General features: G+C 35.7%; 1 protein-coding gene across 2 annotated transcripts in view; it reads right to left on the bottom strand.

The window, feature by feature from the left end:
* Positions 1 to 22,830, bottom strand: part of LOC136338835 (calpain-9-like) — a 106,563-nt gene that overhangs the window by 70,659 nt on the left and 13,074 nt on the right. For both annotated transcript variants that reach the window (XM_066281579.1, XM_066281578.1), the window contains exon 2: positions 21,296 to 21,570. In XM_066281579.1, the coding sequence (XP_066137676.1) occupies positions 21,296 to 21,500 (205 nt within the window). In that variant the 5' untranslated portion in view covers positions 21,501 to 21,570. The remainder of the gene's footprint in view (positions 1 to 21,295; positions 21,571 to 22,830) is intronic.

The following is a 22,830-nucleotide window of genomic DNA, read 5'->3' as shown; positions in this document are numbered from 1 at the left end:
TCTAATTTAAGTACTATTTGAAGGGCTACGTCTCTTGAAAGATGATAGAAAATGTTATACGTGCCACCCCCATCTGCCTAAGAGTGATTCAAGAGTCTTTTGAAGAGATTCTGATGGACTTAGCAATCTAATTACATAGATGATAATAATCAGTAAGCTAGTTCAAGGCCAAATCGTATGAAATTAAAAGTATCAAGACGGAGGTAAACAGCCAATTATATTTCAGATAGCCTACACTTAACCAACATCACGGTTAATTTCCACTAAATCTAAATTCCACATGGAGAACGTCCGCTTTTAAAGCGTACAAACGCAAGCATCGCGTGCTTCCAAGTCTCTTGTTCATAAATAAATAATAGATCAAGATCGTCTTAATCTGCGCTCTTCCGTAATACGGATACACACCTTTAGACCCGTTCTATAGATAAGGCCAACTGGGAACTAACCGATACTCTTGACAGGTGTCAAGTATCAACCGGGGGTTTGCGTGATGCGTTTTTGATCTGAACTCGTGAGAAAACGAACGGTACCATTTTGTAAGGCAACACAAGTTCTCTATTATTTATCCACTTCATATAGAACATGTCGCTTCTAAATCGGAAAAGTTATGGCTGATTTACCTTACTGGTATGGTTATTTTTCCTCTGTTGTTTTGGAAACGATGGTGAGAGAGGGAGGGGGGAGGAAGTAAAACATAAATGGCAATCTTAAGGCAATGACCGACAGAAATGTCAGCTATTTCTCTGCAGTATTGCCATCTAACTTTTGAAAATTTAAATTTAACTGAAGTGCGCGTTCATGTGCTGTCCGATGAAACTTGTATCTTAATATACTACTAGGACTGTAGCATAAAGATTTTAAAAACGATACGCCTTAGTGAAGTTAATCCGTTTAAGACTAGACGTGGTGTTACAAACTGCATTCAACGCATTTTATTTCGATGGGAGTGGATCGTACCAATTCCGAACACACAAAGCAACAAGGTGTTAATCTAGCCGAACGTTAAGGCCCTTATTTACGATTCAAAAGTTATTTTTACGGACGACATACCGTGGTAATACGCACTGCGAAGGTGTAATCAAACTGGATTGTAAATTATCGAATAAAAAGTTTTTGGTGTTTCTTAACCGGTACAGTAGCGTGGTACTAAATTTCGAGAAAAATGTGTGTATTAACCGAAGATTGACTTTCGGCTAATTCAAAACAATGAAGATAACAAAGGAGTCAAGTTGCTACGAAACTAGTTCAAAAAGTTTAAAAGATGGTGTGAATCGAGAAAACTGCATATTGCCTGAAAACTGAAAAAATTGGTGGTGTTAGGGAAAGCAACTGAGACGAGAAAGGTACTTTCCGTATGTATCCTCCAATATTTTTCTTTGGTGTCATGGTGTCTGTTTATTTATTGAATTAAAGAAAAAACTTAGAGAACGGAACGAATATTTATTTGAGTAGATGATGTATTGAGTTGTCATTTTTGACCAAAAATGAGCATTTTGTTTTAGTTCTAAATAAATACGGAAAAGTAAGGTTTCTATATGCGAATAGGAACTTCCTTACTTTTCTGTAAATTTTCCCGATAAATTTTCGGTGTGAAATAGACAATTTTTGTTGATTTTAAAAGATAAAATAACTACAAAATATGAATCGTTTACCTTGATATTTTTACTTAAAAAAGCTACTCTTGCCAAAAACTGTTAGAATTACTAGCTTTGTGAGCAATGCTATTTTGTAAATCAATGCGTACTGAACCAAATTTCATTTTTTAATTTCAAAAATCAAATTTGGGTACATCTTCTTAGCAGATTTCAACAAGTTATTGTTTAGAAAATGTGTTCTCGTTTTCTGCAATTCTGTTGCTAAGACCATTAATTCTTGAACTTCTCTGTCCTGGTCCTATTTCAGCTCAAGATGATCTCGAATTTTCTTGTTCTCCTTCCTGCTCACCGTAAAGTTCGTTCCGCTATTCTATAAATATATTCTTTTCTTTTTCGAAAAAATATGCAGAGAGGTGTTGAGTAAATATCCGATATTTCGCAGGGTGATTTTTCAACTAGTTTTATAATGGAACGGTCTTATAAATACACATGTCTTAGTTCGTTTAGTTTTCAAGATTCGGGATATCAAAGTGGAAAAAATAAATCAAATATATTTTTATATTTTTCGATCATTTCCAGCTAATTTCACGAAATTTCGTATCCGGTTTTTTTTGGGATAAGAAATTCGAATTTATCCTTCATTTAGTTAGATATTCTAGAGGGCACCACAAGTAACCATTACGACACTCTCAAGCAGCTCCAATAATTATTATCTTATTGCAACAAAATGAGCTGGGTAATTAGCATGCATGATCAGCTTTAGATGCGGTTTCTCGCAACTCGTTGCTTTTAGCCACGGCAATAAGGCATACCTTTTCTAAACAGACAAGGTAGAGAAAAAGATTTTTCCACTCAAAAGTGATATACAGTGTGGCACAAAAACGTTGCAGCGGTCTAAAACAGTACTAGTGTTCGCTTGTGGCGCCCTCTAGATTATACTACTACATCGTTGATAAATTTGAGTTTCTCATCCCACGAAACCCCCGCATACGGTAAAATTAGGCGTAAGAAATCGAAAGATATCAAAGAATATGTGATTTATTTTTTAATTTTGATGCCCCATATCTTGAAAACTAGCCGAGTCGGGACACATGTTAATATATAAAAACTTTCCGTTTTAAAACCATTTGAAAAATCACGCTGTGAAATATCGGACATTCCGTCAATAACACCCTATACAGTATTCATCGTGACTCCAATCAAGTCGAAGCCAGTTTTTTTGCTTTATTTCACACTTTATCATAAATGCTGCATCGTTGCTGAATTCCGAAGTACCAATTCCTTTATGACTTCATTCATCATCGAATTTGTTGAGCCATCGATTTTGAAAATCGCTCTTTCAGATTTAAAGAGAATCGGTTTCGAATTAAAAATGGTACTTAAAACCCATCTAGCTATTAATCACTTATCAGTGTTGATTCGGAGATAAACCTCTCACCCATAAACTCGATAAGCAGTGGATTTGCAGCGGTATCCTGACTAATTTAATCGCGGCATATTATCCAGGAAAGCAATTAGGCACTGCTTTCAAAAACCCATTATAATAAAGAAAAGGTAAAGAGCACAAGGTCTGGGCGGAAAACGGGGAACAATTTATTAAGACAAGAACGCCGGCCCGCAAACTGACTTAGAACAGTGTTAGCTTTCGTATTTTGACAGAAACACGCATAAACTTTAGTTATTTTGCCATTAAGTGCCATAAGGTCCTTACGTAACACAATATACGGCCGAGTTTCTCTCGTATTTACGATGATGAAGTACGAGATACGTGAGATGTTTACGAGGAGACGGATGGGGCAACTCCGTCTGAAAAAATTCAACACTTAAATAAAATTGTTTTTTTTCTGCGGCATGAACGAGCCATTAGAATCGTACCGAACAATAAATACATCAACTGTTCGTTACATCGGTAGAAATTAAAATCAATTTTTCATGTCTGTTGCCTGAGCCCCCCGTAGACTCGAAATTATTTCGGGCTTATCCTCGCCGGCAGATAATATCCTAGTGAATTAATGATATTAACTATTTATGTCTTACTCGTTTATAACTTGTTTTTTCTTCTTCCTAGATCATTGTAACGATATTAGAATTTAGATGGGGTCGAATCGTTTTGTTGTCGCCGGAATAATTCAATTAATTTATACAAAAAATGTTGCCACATAATTGTAATGGACCGTCAAACAGGAATTTCGTCGGTTCATTGAGGGCATATGGTAAAATTTTTGAATTAATTTACAACGAGGATCAAAGTCCCGCGTAAATTCGTTAAAAATTCAAGGAAATATTTTTCATGAAAATGTTGGAACACGTCAAATATTGTTTTCAGTTGTGCATTTTTAGACGTACTTTTTTATTTTTTATTCTTATGCAACCTCATGTATATTGTGACGTTGTTAAGTTCAATGAGAAATTCTGAACATATTTCATGCAACATACCGATTTCTAAGTTTAACAGATTTCGAAACAAAAAGCAAAAGAAATAGAAATAACGATGAAAATATCAATACGTGAAAAATAAAAATATAAACTACTATAATCCGGCGTATTAAATGTTCGAACTGTGCCGCCATGACTTCCCAATAGTGAAAAACCAGCAATTTAAATTTTTTAAGAGCTTTTCTTATCATTTGAGGAGGTATTTGTTGAGCTCCTTGAGGAATTTTATTTCTGAACTCTTCTACAGTAGCGGACAAAAGTGGAGCAACAAACATACTCTTGAAAATATTCAAGGTTTGGTAGGACTTATTCATAAACTAGTAATATCAAAATGATGTTAGGGTGTCTAGAAATAACGCTGCAAAAAATCATAAGTTTATTCCTGAATTCAAGGCATTTAACAACAAAAACGAATAAGTGTGCCGGACAAAAGTAGAGCAACGTATGAAATTTTGAACGATTACGAATATTTTAACTAATACTTAGTAGCATTGCCATTATTTTTTATAACTTCAATGCATCTATTCCTCATGGACTTTATTTATTTGGTGATGGTTTCTTCTGAAATGGAACTCCATGCAGTTGAAATGGCGGTGAATAATTCTGCGGAGTTTCTAAATTTTTGTGGATTCTCTGTCCTTATCTTATGGTCTACTATCTCCCATAAGTTCTCTATTGAATTCAGGTCGGGACTTTGGGCAGGCCACTGCATTACATTTACCCGTTACTCTTTTAAATATTTTTTAATTTTTTTTGCAGTATACTTCGGATCATTATCAAGTTGAAAAATCCATGACAATGACATGTTTTCCTCTGCAAACGGAAGCATATGATCCATTAATATCTCCAGATATTTAAACCGGTCCATAATGCCCTCTATTTTTACCAATGGTCCCATTCCAAACCCGGAAAATGATCCCCACACTAATACGTTACCCCCACCAAATTTAATTGTGCCTTTAGTGTACTTTGGCTTGTACCTTTCATTTGGAGGACGCCTGACATATCGAATTCCATCCGACGAATACAAATTAAATTTACTCTCGTCAGAGAATAGCATAGTTTTCCATTTTCCAAAACTCCAGTTAAGATGGTCATTTGCAAAACGGAGCCGAGCCATCCTGTTCTTCTCAGAAATGAAGGGTTTTTTAGCGGGTCTGCGTGCATTCAAACTTTTTTCTTGTAAGCGTCTTTGAATCGATCTTACAGGAACACCAAAGACACTACATTCCTGTGCAATATCAACTGCTGTTTTATATGGATCCCCTTTCGAAATGTTCACAATTTCATTGTCTTGAACTCTTGTTGTCTTTCGAGGACGACCTGTTTTTGGAGGACTCACCACACTTTTGCGAATCTTGTAGGCACTCAATACTCTACAGATTATAGAGCGATTAAGATTTAATTCTTTAGCAATTTTACTTTGGAACATTCCAGATTCAAACTTGGAAACAATTAATTGTTTCAGTTGTACTGAGAGAGATTTACCACGAGGCATGTTTGCTGGTTTTCACTAATAATACTAAACACAATAACTCAAAAGTGTTTGTTAAAAAAAGACGTCAGAAGGAATATTTATATATTGTTGCTCTACTTTTGTCCGGCACATTTATTCGTTTTTGTTGTTAAATGCCTTGAATTCAGGAATAAACTTATGATTTTTTGCAGCGTTATTTCTAGACACCCTAACATCATTTTGATATTACTAGTTTATGAATAAGTCATACCAAACTTTGAATATTTTCAAGAATATGTTTGTTGCTCCACTTTTGTCCGCTACTGCATATTGTTAAAGTTACCAAAATACACCTTGTGTTTCAGATAACCCTATAAAAAAAAGTACATAGGAGTGAGGTCAGGCGATTTAGCAGGACACTCTAATATTGTGCAAACATTTCCATAACTGTTGAATTTAAATGTGAGCATGTTACATGCTACATGTTCAGAATTTCTGAAATAAGTTGGAACCGTCACAATATACATGAGTAAAGAAAAGTTCGACAAAAATTAATTATAGTTTATACGAAGTGAATAAATGTGATAAATAATTTGAAAGAAAACCGAGACGAACAGTTATGCATACGTAGGAATAAGCCGGTGTTCCCATATTTTGCTTCCGGACAATTATGATAATGTCCCATAACTTCAGTGAACTTCTATTTATTTCAACCATTTCGTAGCGCTTACGGTTTAGCCATATTCGCACGTATCTATAGATGTTAAAACTTTCTGCCAAAATTCCAATTTGGAGTGTTTTTTGAAGGACCCACGACCATGCACTCACAACGGTCCCGACAAACCCGCGTTTTCAAGTGTACCCCCGAATTGGTCACATCGCAACAATGAGTCCAATAACTTCGGCAAAGTTATATTCATTTCAACAAATTTTAGCTCAAAAATAAAGCGCCCTTTGCGTTTGTTTTAATAATGAACTTTCAAGAACTTGCAATTTTGTTATCTTTTGCGATTAACTTATACATCAGACTAGCTGTTATTTAGCAGCTCAGAAAACAGTTTTCTTGGCCGTCGCATTTCGCTAGGGTTGCGATTGCGACAAGGGAAAGCTTGATCGCGTACTCCTAACAAAACGACCGAAACACCAGTCTATTCAACCCTTAGAAACCGATCCCTTTCATAGTTTCTTAAAATGCGAAGTAACTATTAGGGGTACAAATAAGTTTCCGCCGTTTTCTATAAAAAAATTGAAATTAATTGTGAAAGAACGGGATATTACGTTTTATTCAAAGTATTGCCCATCAACGGCCACTACTTTTTCCCATCTTTCTGGCAGCATTCGGATACCACGGCGAAAAAACTCTTCATCTTTTGAAGCTATCCATGAATCGACCCAATTTTTGGTATCTTCATATGATGTAAAGCGCTGCTCAGACAGACCGTGTGCCATTGATCGAAACAAGTGGTAGTCGGATGGGGCAAGGTCTGGTGAATATGGCGGGTGGGGTAGGACTTCCCAATTAAGTGTTTCCAAATAGGTTTTAACCGGTGCCGCAACATGCGGACGAGCATTATCATGTAGGAGAATAATCTTGTCATGTCTAGAGTAGTAATGAGCGCGTTTTTCCTTGAGTGCTCGGCTCAATCTCATTAATTGTGTTCGGTAGAGAGTTCCAGTAATAGTTTCGTTCGATTTGAGCAACTCATAATATACAACACCAAGTTGATCCCACCAAATACACAACATGAGTTTTTTTCCATGAATATTTGATTTGGCTACTGATGTTGAAACATGGCCAGGTGGACCCCATGATTTCTTCTTCTTTGGGTTATCATAATGGATCCATTTTTCATCCCCAGTGACTACACGATGCAAAAAACCCTTTGTTTTATGCCTGGCAAGCAGCATTTCACTCATGCAAAATCGGCGTTCGACGTCTCTGGGGGTTCAGTTCATAAGGAACCCAATTCCCTTGTTTTTGAATCATTCCCAACATTTTTAAACGATGTGAAATTGCTTGTTGCGTCACTTCTAATGTAAGTGCAAGTTCTTTTTGTGTTTGAGACGAATCTTCCTCCAATAACACTTCCAATTCCGTATCTTCGTACGTTTTCGGCCTTCCACTGCGTCCTTTGTCTTCCACGTTAAACTCACCGTTTTTAAACTTGTGAAACCACTCACGACAAATTCTCTCACTCAAAGCAGCCTCACCATATGCTTCTACAAGCAATCGATGCGCCTCAGCTGCAGATTTCTTCAAATTAAAGAAGTAAATCAAAAGTTCCCGCAAATGACGCTTATTCGGCACAAAACTTGACATTTTTGCAAGAAAAAAAAATGTGATGCTGATACGAAACCACTAATACTTCTAGGTTATGTTGTTACTAGTTGATCAAACTTGCGATAGTAAGATTTACATCTAGCAATTTCAGCATAACCTTCTGGTGGGACCATGCTTTGTTAAACGGCGGAAACTTATTTGTACCCCTAATATTTTTAGTGGTTAAAAAGCGATCACCACTTAATAACCGAAAAATAAATATATGTTATGACAGACAAAATTTGACGTACATTTGGAGAAGCGTAGTGCGCATACGCAGCGTTAGCGTTTACGTTTTATCTAGACGTTAACTGACATTTGGTGTGTCAAAGATTTCAAATAACGTTAACCGGAGTGACTTTTTGCGGGTCTTGAAAACTCTCTAATGTAATGAGTTTGTGAAAGCAACTCCTAATTGATGTGGTTTTCCTGATAATAATATGTCGCAATTTAATTAGTCAAGATACCGTTGCAAATCCACAGATTACCGCGGATCGAATTTGATGTTATTGACACTTGCGATAGATATTCCATTAGTGGGAACATAAAGTGAAGATTGTGATTTAAATTTCTGAAAACATCCATTTTCCCGCATTCCTCCTATAAATGCTATTCTCATTTCAACTCTCGTCTCTCTCATACCCATGGTACTCGTAGTTATAGTTTGTAGCATGGATCTTTGAGTGCGTACGGACTTGGGTAGCATGTACGTATCTAGGGTGTGTAGAGGGAACGTAATATTCAAACGACACAGACAGATATATAACATGCATATCTTCTACAGACTAAGCTAACTGGTCAAAATTGATAATGGGAATATATACAAGTAAATAAAGATGGTGGTATGAACGTATGTCTTTGAGTTGGTTATTTGTTACAAGTCGAGCATAATGAGAGACGTAACAATAAATGTCAATGGTTTCAATGCATTCAGTGTAACTATAAATAGTTTTCGGAATTTTAAATTTATTTTTCTGATATTTAGTTCATAAATTAATAGTTTTTCATCTCCTCATTCTTTACCTGCTTTTGTTATACGGATCTATCAATTTCAATTCAAAAACAAAGATTTTAAGACGCCACTGGTCGTGTTTTATGTTGACCTTGAATTGATTTGATGAATACTATTCGTATGTATGACACACATTCAAAGGTACAAACTACAAACTGTGGATATAATACATGATCATAGAGTTGTAAGCAAAAAATCTGAACAAAATTTCATGTTTTAAATACAAAAATAAGTCCGCTTGAACCGACAAATTCGAGCAGAATTTTATATGGAATTAATTTTTTTATTTTTGGGATTTCGAAAAAATGTTTAGATTATTGAAGTATACTAGAAAAAATCGAAATCGGCAATTATTTTAACGTTAAAAAATGTGCTGTAATTTCCTTAATGTAAAATAAACCAAAAACTTTTTTTGATGGATATTTTTAAATATATTTTTTTTCTCAAAAATATTTCTCATCTTTCCGTTGATGTATAATATAATACCACGTTTTTAAAACTCGTACTATAGTTGACTAGTCAAAGTGTCGCGTTGAACAGCATTTTTTGCTCAAAAATGGTAAACAACATGAGAAGGGTGATGGGTAACGGGAAAAGAGCAGAAAAGTCTTCTGTTTAAGCGCCCGCCAAAAATGTCGCATTATTCATTTTCACAATTCTACAGTCCCTGATCGTCAATACCATACAGCGATCACAATCGATGAAATCAAGACACACATTTAACTATTACGTAATTGATCATAAACGTTATGGGTGCTCGATTAAATCCGATCTGGCAGCGGCATCATTATGCAAAACCGCATCCGAAGGAATGCGTCCGTTGTTGGCAATACGTAATGGGAATATTCCTGTATACCACGCTCATTGAACACGACAATCGAACAATATAATTAGTATTGTTTACGGTTTTGTCTTTGATACCTACATGGCTCAAGTGGCCTACGGAAGAAACAAAAGAAACGTGCATGGTTGCCGCATTATCCACGAGAATTTCAAAGCCGTAGCAACACCTATTAAATCGATTCTCTTCGCATATTAATGACCGGCTCCTAATCAATTTGCACTAATTAAAACTTCACTTTACGGCGGCCCTAGAATTACCATGAAACTCATCAATCAGGTAATCAAGCAATAGCTGCTGATATTTATAGCTTTAGTTATAGGCATCGAGAGAACTTCCTCTTGTTGGCCGATTTGGCATCGTCGAAAACGTTGCGACTGTTGGTCACAAAAATAAATACTTCTTTTCGACTTTTAAGTAGGAGGATCTTCCGCAATAAACAGGTGATTTAGTTCTTATTTTACTAAAGCGATGGAACCAACGGGCGGAAGTCTTGACGATGTTACGGGTACTTGTCACGTGCCTGCGTTTTTAAGTAGTCCGTAGCCCAAAAGGAATAATGTTGTTGAGTCGTTAATTGATGAGGAAAAATGAAAATCGAGAAATTATGAAGGTTTCTTTGCTCAAAACGCATTTTCTCTGGAGAATCTTAATTCAGCAGTTGCTTAGTGCGATTTCAAGCTCCCTCACATTTCCAATATCATCTATTCGACAAATTTAAAACCTGCGAGACAAACACTCTATATTCTCAAAAATCTGCCCCTGAGCTAATTCATTCTGAGTATCTGCAAAATTGTTCCACCATGATTCAAGACAGGAAATACAAAGAATATTTTTGCCTAAGTTGCTGATGAGACATTAATACAAAATGTCATAATCGTTTCTGTTATCTTTAATGGGGTTGCATTAAAAATGACAGACTGTGATCAAAAAATGAGATGAATCATTAAAACCTCGCGGGTGCTATAAAATTGTAATTTTTTTATAGGTTTATAGCATTGTTTATGACATCAATGTAAGGTTTTATTTTAATATAGTCAATTGTTGCAGAGCTGCACGTCTTTTATACACATACAAAAGTGAGTTTTTCGATTTTTACGATGCCTGATTTTGTCGAGTACAGAATTTGCATTAAATTTCACATGCGAAATGAATATTCTGCTCCGAAAACGTTGAGGATAATACAGAAGGTCTTTGGTGACACGGGTATGTTGCAAAAAAATGTTTACAAGTGGTACAAAGACTTTAAAGACCAGCATCCCGGATGACCATCTACGTCTACTACTGAAGGCCACGTCAAAGAAATCAAAGACTTGGTACTCCAAAATTGTCGAGTAACGTTTAGAGATTTTACTAAGGCTACGGGTATTTCATTTGGGCTAACCCAAACCGTTTTAAGAGATATTTTGCGTCTCAAACGTGTCAGATCTGGATTGGTTCTAAAAACACTACATTTCTTTTTGGAAAAAAAGCATCGTGATTGAAATCTATCAAACAATGATTTATGAATATCAAGACATCATAAACTGCATTATTACGCATGCGTTATGCGTGTGACCCGGAACCAATCGAGCAACTGGGCAAATATCGCGCAAAAGGTGAACAAAGACCAAAAAAATACGCAAACATCGACCAAAAATCAAGGTCATGTTGACAATTTTCTTCGATTCGATTATCGCGATATCGTGCATTACAAATTTCTTCCGCGAGTCCAAACTGTTAACAAGGAATATTATGCTGCGTAACATAGAGAAGAGAACGCCCCGTAAAAATTGTTTTATTTAAATAATTTTTGATATGCATGTTTGTATATGGGATCACAAAAAACAATTCAATTTTCAGCCATATAGAGTAGTGGTCAAAATTATAGCAACTTTTTAAAATAGCAAGTAAAAATGTTATTATAATTTTTTTTGCAACAACCAGTAGGCAGAAGTTAAAATATGATATTCTTTATCAATTTTAATCATTTTTAACTAATATTTATTCCTTTTTTAAAACTTACCTCGAAAATAGTATTATGAATTGGAAAAAAATATAACAACTTTCAACAATTAATTTATTTGCGAACTCAAATACATAACTTTACGAATAGAAATTTATATTTTGTATAATAACCTTTGTTTTTTACAATTTCATGGCACCTATTGGGCATAGATTTAACTAAATTTAAAATTACAGTGTTGTCAGTATCTTTCCAAGCTTTTTCTATTTCGTTGTACAAAGCATTTAGATTAGAATGATTTTGAGACCTAACTTTTCTATCTACAATCTCCCATAGGTTTTCTATAGGATTTATGTCCGGGCTTTGGGATGGCCAATCACATAGGATTTTTTTTTTCTTCACGAAACCAAGCTGTTAAATAACGCGATTTATGTTTTGGATCATTATCCTGCTGAAAAAAGTGTTTTAGGGGCATAATGTCATCAGCATAAGGAACCATGTGCATCTCTAAGATATGACGATACATAAATCGATCCATATTTCCTTCAATTCGGTGCAGTGGTCCCATCCCAAAGCCCGAAAAACAACCCCACACCATTACCGACCCTCCTCCATGTTTCACCGTGGGGCACACATACTTTGAATTAAGTCGCGTGTTAATCGGACGTCGTACATAAGTCATACCGTCACTTTTGAATAAATTGAATTTCGATTCATCGCTCCATATGAATCTTTTCCAATCATTGTAAGTCCAGTGTTGATGAGACCTGGCAAATTGGAGACGGGTTCGTCTGTTTCTTTCGGAGAGCAGAGGTTTTTTTGCAGGTCTTCTGGCAAAAAGTTGGGCATCTTTTAATCTATTTCTAATAGTCCTTGCTGTGACGTTTACTCCATAATTTTTTGAAACATCCGCACGAATCTCGTCTGATCCCTTAAAAGGGTTTTCTCTACACAACTTGATAATTTGTTTATCTTGAAATTTATTTGTTTTTTTTGGTCTTCCTGGATTTTTTCGAGCTGTCTTCTCTCCCGACAATCGGTAGCGTTTTATAATACGGGACACAATTGATTTGTTTATACAAAAACGTTGAGCTATTTTAACTTGTTTTTCTCTACTACAATAACACTGAATTCGACGATTTCTCATATCTAATGACAAAGTTTTCGTTCTACCCATAGTGAAACAACCTCAAACAACTGCTACAAAATGATTGAACCCGATATCATACAAAAGAAAATAAATTCTTTCAATTTTAAATAAAAGTTGCTATATTTTTTTCCACTAGTAAATAATTTTTTTGTGTCAAATTCCAGAGATAAGGGCAGAATGTGTTAAAATACATTTGGACAGATTACCAATAAATAATGTATTTAATGATAGAATCACCATCTGTGTCCCAAGGTGCAAACTAATTTTGAACCTTTTTAAAAAAAGTTGCTATAATTTTTTTCACTACTGTATATCAATGTACAGTCGCGAGCATGCAAATAGCACACTTTTAAATTTTCAATATTTCCAAATTTAATAGGTGTACAAAAAGAAACTGTGCATTTTTTGGTGAAATTAAGCTTCATTAAAAACATAGTCATTGAAAATATTAGTAATCAAAATAATTTCCATAACTGTCTATGGTCTTTTGCCATTTACTGGGTAGATGATGGATGCCCTCGTGATAGAAGCTTAGTGGTTTCGACGAAAAATAGTTATCGAGCCATTTTCGAATATCTTCAACGTTAAAGAATCGTTGGTCAGCTAAATGAGACTGCACGGATCTGAACAAGTGGAAGTCGGAAGGAGCCAAATCTGGAAAATACGCCGCATGCTGGAGTATTTCCCAACCTAACGAGAAGATGAGTTCCTGGGTCGGTTTAGCTGCATGCGGACGAGCATTATCATGCAGCAATATCACTTTCCGACTTCCTTGGCCCGTAAATGGTCTTTTTTCCTCTGGAGCATCGCTTAATTTGATCATTTGGGCCTGATAACGGTCAGCTATAATAGTTTGACCGGGTTCCAGAAGCTCATAGTAAATGACTCCTTTACAATCCCACCAGACACACAGTAAGATTTTCTTGGCATGAATGTTTGGTTTTGCAACTGATGTCGATGGCTGGCCTGGGTCAACCCATTTTTTCTGCGCTTAGGATTGTCATACAAAATCCACTTTTCATCTCCCGTAATAATATTATGCAGAAAATTCATTCTTTTATACCGAGAAAGCAAGTTCATGCAGATGTCAACTCTTCGATTTTTATTGTCTTCGGTTAGCTCATGAGGAACCCATTTTCCTGCTTTTTGAATTTTTCCCATTCCATGCAATCGAACTGAAACTGCTTGTCGAGTTACTCCTAACTGCTCTGCAAGCTGTTTTTCAGTTTGGCATGGATTTTCATCCAGTAAAGTTTGCAGTTCTTCGTCTTGAAACTTTTTTTCGACACCCTCACGTGGATCGTCCTCAAGACAAAAATTTTCCTCACGAAATTTCTTGAACCATCTCCTAACAGTTGAAGCACCAACAGAATTATCTCCCCAAGCCGAATTAACCATTTCTGTTGTCTCAGCAGCATTTTTTTTTTCAGTTTAAAACAGAACAACATTATTATTCTCAAATATTGCTTGGAAATATCGATGTCTCTATTTACGTTTTGTGCACTGAACTACAGCTCCTGAGCAACTGAAACTTTTATCATATAAAAAGTCATTAATAAACAACACCTGCTTACAATTGCAGGCGAATTGAACGTGGCTAAGTATGTTTTTTTATTGCATATAACTTCATTGCTCAGTTTCTTTTTGTACTCCTATTATATTAATTTATCAATTGTGACTTTTTGTCTCCTGATTTATTTCGCCAATACGAAAAATATAAACAAAAAAGAACCTAATACAAATGCAAAACAAAAGATTATTCTAAAGTTTATGATATTTGATGGGACATTTAAATAGCACATTTCACATTAAACCAAATTTTTATGTTATAAGTCAGTATTTTGTGGGATAGCCTTTATTTCGTATAACCGCATTTAATTTTGATGGCATAGATTCCACTAACTTTCTGCAAAAACTATCTGGAATATTATTCCAAGCATCTTTAATATTATTCCACAGTTCCTCTAAATTTGTAGGATTTTTTTTGTAGATCCCGTTTTATGCGGCTCCATAAGTTTTCTATAGGGTTCAAGTCTGGACTCTGTGATGGCCAATCTAAAACATCTATCATGTTATCCCTAATCCAGCCTTTTACAAGTTTTGACGAATGTTTAGGGTCGTTGTCATGCATGAATTTGTATGTTAGGGGCATATACTCATCTGCATAAGGCTCCATGATAGTGGAAAGGATATCTTTATACATAAATCGGCCCATTATACCGTCTATTTTATGTATTGGACCAACACCATTCCACGAGAAAGCTCCCCAGACCATGACACTCCCTCCGTCGTGTTTTATGGTTTTAATAGTGTATTTTTTATTGAGGCTTTGGCCTGGAAGGCGCCGTACAAATATTATTCCGTCATTACCAAACCGATTGAACTTTGATTCATCACTCCACAGAATATTTTTCCAAAATTTAATGTCTTTATTCACATGATCGTGCGCAAATTTTAATCTATTCTTTAGATTTCATTTGAATACTAGAGGCTTTTTTCTCGCTATGCATCCTCTTAGATTAATTTCATTTAATCTCCTTCTAATAGTTCTAACAGATAAATTGACATCAGGTTCATTCAAAATTTCTTGTTTAATTTGCCTAGCTGTTTTAAAAGGATCAGACTTGCTTTTTCTGGTGATTAATCTATCCATTACTGCTTAGGTTTTGTGACTTCTAGGCGTTCTAATTTTATTTTCAGTACTATTGGTAGATTCAAATAACTTAAGGGCATTGTAAACAAGTTTTCGAAAACATTTTATATTATTAGCAATCTCTGAAATACTGAGACCTTCATTTTTCAAACGAACGATGAGATTTCTTCTTTCTACACCACAATGCTTACTTTTACCCACTAAAAAATTTGAATTACATAATAGAATATAAGGAAACACCTAAATATCATACTTTCAGAAACAAATTGTTAATTTACGTGATATTTTTCAGCGATCTTAGAAAACGTGTTATTTATATGACCACACTAAACAACTGAATTTGAAAATAATCGAATATGTATAGGGACAAGTTAAGACCTTTCTTAAAAATGTTGTCCTTTGTTCACAAAAAACCTAAATTTTATCAACATTTGCAGATAAGAAGTGTTTATTTCTCAGTTGGACCTAAAGTTAAAAGTGTGCTATTTATATGACCGTGACTGTATTTATGAATTATCAGAAATTTTAGGGTTCTTTTACCATAAAAATTGCAATAAATTATCAACAATATGAATGCAAAATATTATTTATTGATGTATAGTGTGCTTAGAAAGTGCTTTTAAATTCATCAAATATGCCTAAATGCATCGAAATTGTTATAAATTGAGAGAGTTTGAGAAAGGTCGAATGGCGGGTATACGAAAACCTGGTCTATCATCTAGGGAAATCGCCACTAAATTGAACCGTAGTGTAAACGATATAAGGAGTTGTGGTCAGGTATGGTTCAAAGAAAGGCAAACAGGCAGAAGGAGAGGTACTGGACGATCCCGAAGACCTACAGAACGCTAAGATCACCACCTTTAAATTATGGCCCTGAAAGATAGGTTCGTCTCTACGAAGACGCTGACGGATCAGTGGTTTTCTGAGTATGGAAGGTCCATTGGGATTCGAATCATTTACCGCCGGTCAAGAAATTTTGGACTAATTTCCTACCGTCCCTATTTTGTATTATCCCTCGTTATAAATCATCGTCAAAACCGATTGCAGTGATGCAGAAACGGATACATTGGAATCTGGAATGGGATAATATCGTGTTTAATGACAAATCCAGATTCTGTTTGGGTACGCATGATGATAGAACAAGAGTAAGAGGAAGACGAAGTGAAGACGGGATCCTTAGTTTACAATACAGAATCATGTCCATCAAACTGTTGATGTAATGATTTAGGATGTTATTGCATATGGTACCAGATTACCTTCACTTTTCATTAGAGCCAGTATGATAACCCAACGATACATCCAAGAAGTTCTGGAATCTCGTCTCGTACCTTATTTGGAAACTCTTGTTAATCCAGTTTTCCAGCAAGACAATACACGACCGCATGTGGCTAGAGTAACTATGGACTTCTTTTTTAACAAAATGCAATTAATCTGTTTCCTTGACTCCCTTGATCTCCAGACCTCTCACCGATTGAACATATATGGGTTACTGTAGGTAGAAGATTGCATAATTTACCCCATCCCCCACAAACCCTAGCAGCGCTATTTTATGTTGTCCAATTAGCCTGGAATGCGATTGCCCAAGAAGACATCAATTACCTCACTAGATCCACAGCTAGACATGTATGTACAGGAATGCATACGACACCGCGGAGAACCGACAATTTTTTTTTTTTTGGTTTTTAACAATTAAATTTGATAAATTTTTTAGTGAAGTACTTGTTTTAGCGTAAGAAACATGTATACCAAAAATTATTTAAATAAAACTATTTTTACGGGATGTTTTTTTTCTATGTTACGTAATATGTTTGGGCGTTATGTGACGTTTAGATGAACCTATTTGCATCCAGAGGCCAGAATTATGATCAGACAATTCTTTATTTTTGCATCGTGATAATGCATCGTTCTACACTCCATTAGTTCTTCGGAAATATTTTGCCAAAAACTCTACCAATATCGTTCCACAACCACCGTTTCCGTCTGATTTAGCACCGTTGGATTTCCGGCTGTTCGTCAAGCTCAAAAGTCAGCTCCGGGGGCACCGTTTCAATTCGATTGAGGAGATTCAAGCCGGATCGACAAAAGTATTAAAGGCCATCCCGAAAAAACACTTCTCTGACTGTTTCCAGGATTGGAAAAAACGATGACGTAACCGCATTGTGTCGGGCGGGGAGTTCTTCGAAGGCGATAAAATTTATTTGAAAGAATAAATGAGGATTTTTCATTTTATAAATAAATTAATCTTATATTTTATTACAGTAGTACAACAAAAATATCAATTTTGTGTGGGCTTATAGGTCTGCAGAACTATTATCGTTAAAAAATTATCAGTGTAGTGCGAAATTTCCATTGTAAATTTGCAATAATTTAATTTCTCTATGGATATTTTTAACATGAAGGAAATATTGAACTAACCTTTGAATTTTGTCCAGTTGCAAAATTGCGAAAATGTAGACAGAACCTTCGCCTTCAATGTTGATTTTCTGGGCTTTTACGAGGATAACCCTTAACATATTCCGTCCAAAAACAGACGAAATAAATAACATGTCAAACTTATACGTAAACCAAGTCCATTTATCAAGTGCATTAATCATCAATCTCGAAAGAGATTTAACATCTAAATAGAACGTTTACAGAAGGTCGTTATACTTGTTTCGTGAAATTGGGAGGAATAATCGCTAGTCGTTAGCGCTAGTTCTTGCGAAAGTAGTCCATCTAGACAACTTTACGAAACTCGCCTTACAAAAAATATTAAAAATTCTTTTGTATTCAAATGCGAGCTGTGGATAGGTGTGAGGAAAAAGCGATGATGATTCGGGGCTAAATCGAAATTAACTATAGTAATAGCATGTGTTTATTTGAGCTTAATTCAAACCGAAGAAAAGTTTTTATCTATTGTTCTGAGACGGCTGGAAGGGGCCGTTGCCACCAGGACTATGGTGATGAATTAATGTCTGCGATTAATACACGTCGTTCCGAAATCAGTTTGCGGTAATTTAACAAAGCAATCTACATCGGAAAAAAATTCAAGATGTTCAAATAATGTACCAGGGTGTGAAAACGTTTCCTATCATGGTAGAGAATGTTGCCGAAGTTCAAAATTCTGCTTATCTTGAATCTTTAAATATTGACATTAACTTAAATATTATTAAAATATTCCTTAATTCGATTAATTATTTTCACAATTAATTAATTAATTATAATTAACATACTCATTTAATTTTGACGTTTTATACCTACGTCATTAAAAGTATATTTTTTTACTCAGAGCCGGTGATGAGTGTTGGATGTGATATACAGGGATAATCGCACGAAACCGATACAAAACAGGTCTGTATAGGGGCCTCAAAGTATGACGATTTGTTGATTTGTTTTCTACAGTTAAAATTGAGGAGATATTAACCACCGAAGGTGGCTTGTAATTATTGCACAAAACGGCATATTTGAATCATGCGTCCAATCGTCCAACCAAATTTGGAACATGTTTTATTTTTATCTACAGCTTTACTGGATAGAAACATGAAATAGAAAGATGCTCAGGAAGGGTTAAGTTGGGGTTACGGTAAGGTCTAAAAGAGTCGAGATTTTTTTACCGGCAAATTAACTAATAAACGGACAGTGCCATTTAATAGCAAATTGAATTAAAAAACTTTCTTTTTTTTTTGTGAAAAATTTTAGAATTTTTGATAAAATTCTAGTGCTGTAAAAAAGGACAAATCCAAATTCAAAGGGATTACCAGTCGAAAACTGCAACGTTTTCGATACGGTTTTTGACTTATTTGTAGTTTGCCAAAGTAAGTGATAGATACCTTAAACATCTCAATTTGATGTAATATTTATTTATTATTATTTTTTTTTCAACAAGACAAATCGAGAGGTCAATATTTCTTGAACTGTTAACCGTATAAACAAAATATTCAACAGATCGTCATATTTTGAGGTTCCCTACACGCGCCTGCTCTGTGACGGTACCGACTCACCCTGTATATTCCATCAGTCAAAATCTTCATTTTAACTGCAGGAGGGGCTTAAGATGAAGGTATGCAGCTGAGTATAAGTGGTCTTAGGCTCTTTTGAATGTTTTATCATAAGTTCAAAGTCGTTATTTGCCATCAAAATGGACAAACTAATGATAACACATCTAAAAAGAACAATAGGAATAATTGGCCCCAATTACGAACATTACACATAAAAAATTGCCGATGCTTCTATCTGAAAGAACACGAGGCATTCCTCCTAATTGCTTGACGGTAGCGAGGGCTCGAATTAGAAATTTATTATCATCCAGTGGCAGGTAGATTGAATCGCCCATTTTTATTATTAATCGCTGACGTTTTCGCGTTCTTTCCCATACCTACAGGTACAAAGATAGATAATAGCTACAAATTATCGTAATTACGACTTTATGTCGCTTTAGAGGCTAATTATCCCGCTAACCTGTTGCTGAGATAAATCTACCGGTGACTTGAAAAGTATCAATATCTATATTATGCAAGCAACATCTTCAGTAGACCGCGATTTATACAGCGTTATTTCCGCGATGAAACGAGTTCCTTTCAACGTAATATCTATTTTCATGAGTAATTTAACGTTATATCTAAATTTTAATGTTAAAATAATAAGTAGCAGGAAAAATGTGTTATCGAAACTTCTTAATTTATGTAAAAAGTCCATATTTCAAGACCTTGGAGTAGTGAAAACTTGGCCAAACTGAAACGAATGCCAGAACGAAAATCTTCCAACGACCACCAAGGAGAGTTCCTAAGACTAAAGCTTCTGGTAGGTCAGACCGTGCCCACAGGAAAAAATCATTAACCAACATCACTTTATTAAGCTTTCAAGTTACAACAAAATTATTCACTATTGACTCATATTTCAAAATTTATCAATATCATTTACCTTTCCCATCCACATTTAAATAAATTATTCGCGTCTCAGCCACCTGTATACATCGATAAATCCTCAGCAACTCGAAATCGATAATCACGCAAACTCGATAGGTGTAAGAAAGGTAAGAAGAATCCCACGTTATGCAATTTTGTACATTCCATAACGACGGCAATGTCCAATATGCTGTTTCTTTTCAGTATATTTCTCGTGTGTTTCGGCTTCAATTTGGGAGAAAATCCCAGGGAAAACATGGAAAATGAGAAAGTGGTCTCGAAAGTGATAGACGAGGTACTGAATGAATTAACAGAGATCAGTTCCCAGAGTAGAGCTAAAACGAACTTGGCGCCCACCCAAGGTATACATTTTTGTCATTTTCCTTTAGATTTCTTTTATTTAATGGTCTGAATATGTTAATTTTGACTTATACTTCGCTTCGCAAGACTTTGTTCAATATAGTCTTAAAATTGTAGTTAAGGATCAACCAACAACCAAACGAACAGCGCTGTTTTTTATTCATTATGTGTGACAGACTAAGACGCTCCCGGCTGGATGAACCCGGAATTGAGGGCATGGCCCCGCTGGCCGGGTGGAAACGTTCCAGACAACATTTCCAAAAGTCCTTCACAAGTATTTGGTATTCGAAATTATGCAGTAATTATTTTGATTTCTGAGGGTGAAGTCTTGACAGCGTACGTAGGAGCCGGACCGCTGAAGGGCAGCGGTCTTCACTGATACGTCATCCTGGTCTACACACAGTTCATTTCTGTAGAGCCACGCATGCTCAACACTTTTGGAGACAAACGCTCCAAATTGTCTATTAAAAAATTCGCCAAGGAGTACAATCTAGAAGGTCCTATTACCGGTAACTTCTTCCAGGTAAAGTGAAACAGCCCCCCCCTCATCTTATACAAGCAACAAAATTTTTAAACCATATCTTGCACACATTTTTTACACATCCTTTTAAATAAATAATAGCTATAAATAAAACCAGACTTACCGGAATACCCGTTGCATTTATTATTGGCATGTCCGTTTTGTTGATAAAGCGGAGTGTGTCCATTATGGTGGGCGTGTCCGTTATGGTGGACGTGCCCGTTAGCTGCTGCTTGTCCGTTAACAAAGTGTCCGTTACCGTTGAAAGTTGGCTGTCCGTTGGAAGGCGCATGGCCGTTCAAGCCACGAAATATTGACGTCTGCGGCATAATGAATCTCCCTCTTACGAGTGGTGCGGGAGTTGGAGTTGGTTCACATGTTGAATGCGGGCACTCTCACCTTAAATATATGTAAATATCATGGTAGATCTTCATGAGCATAACAATGAGAGTGCAATAGTCATTTTAACTCCATCAAGCCGTTAGATAAGAAAGATTAGAAGATATAGAAAATGTCGAAACTGTCAAATTGACATTATCACTAATGATATTACGTAGCGCATGCCAGTTTTACCCTCACGAGGATTCATTTTCAGACAAGGTACGAAAAGCGCAGGCGTATTCGAATTACGCGAATGTATTGTTAACAATAACACTCGTTGTGAATCTTAACCAGCAATAAAAAATTCAACTGTTTTAAGTCAAGATGAAGGAATTGCGTGGAGAAGACCTCGATTTTTGAGAGGTCTAGACAGAGTTATGGCTCGACTTCAGAACGGAAAGTGGTAGCTAATGAAGCAGTCTAGACACAGTAGTTCTATTGTTAAGCAGGGTGTTCACGACTAGCATGACGCGGGAACATGTCGCTTAAGGATAAAGATCGGCGAAAGCAGGCTCCATCTTAAAAGTGAAAAGAACTGACTACACAGCCGTAGTCAAAGCAAATAATAAGTTCGCTACAGCTAACAACAATCAAAGTATCCCTTGCCGTCCTTTTTGTTCTGTTGTCCGTTTTGTCCTGTGTAAATGACTATTACCTTACATGTACGGTAATAGTCATTTGCCTTCGAAGAAAACGAAGAAAAAAATGTAAATTCGCACTAAAATTCCAATGATTTCGCATTGTTCAACGTAATTCACAGAAAAATTAAGTCAACGACCAGCACAGTCTACACCGTGACAGACATTAAGAAAAATCTTCCTTCTTCCGGACAATTTCTTCGCTCACGTACCAAGTACATCATGCTTAATTGCCATTGAAGCAATGGAATTAAAATACAGCACACGTTATTAGGTAAGTAACCATAATGAGATTATTAATAAGTATATGGATGAAAGAAAATGGGTACCTATACAGTTAGAAGACATAAAATTATGAACAGGAAGGCAGCAGAGCAAAAATGTCGGTGTACTCTTATACTCCAACAATGATATTTATTCGATTTTGATGTTATCATAGAACACTAAAATAAAAAAATATAACTTTGAGATCTTGATGTCGGAATTTCGGAAACCGTAAGAGATGCGGAGATTGTTAAATTAGGAAAAAATTCCCAATTTAGAAGTCAACACAACGCTAGCTCAACACTTGCGACTATTTGCGCGATTGATTTTGTGTATGAAAAATACTCGAAATTTTCAGTTTTGAATTTTACTACAA

This window comes from Euwallacea fornicatus, chromosome 4 (genome assembly GCF_040115645.1).
Source record: "Euwallacea fornicatus isolate EFF26 chromosome 4, ASM4011564v1, whole genome shotgun sequence".
Classification (NCBI taxonomy): Eukaryota; Metazoa; Arthropoda; class Insecta; order Coleoptera; family Curculionidae; genus Euwallacea; species Euwallacea fornicatus.
The sequence above is the reverse complement of the archived record's forward strand: the minus strand, read 5'-3'. Positions and strand labels throughout refer to the sequence as shown.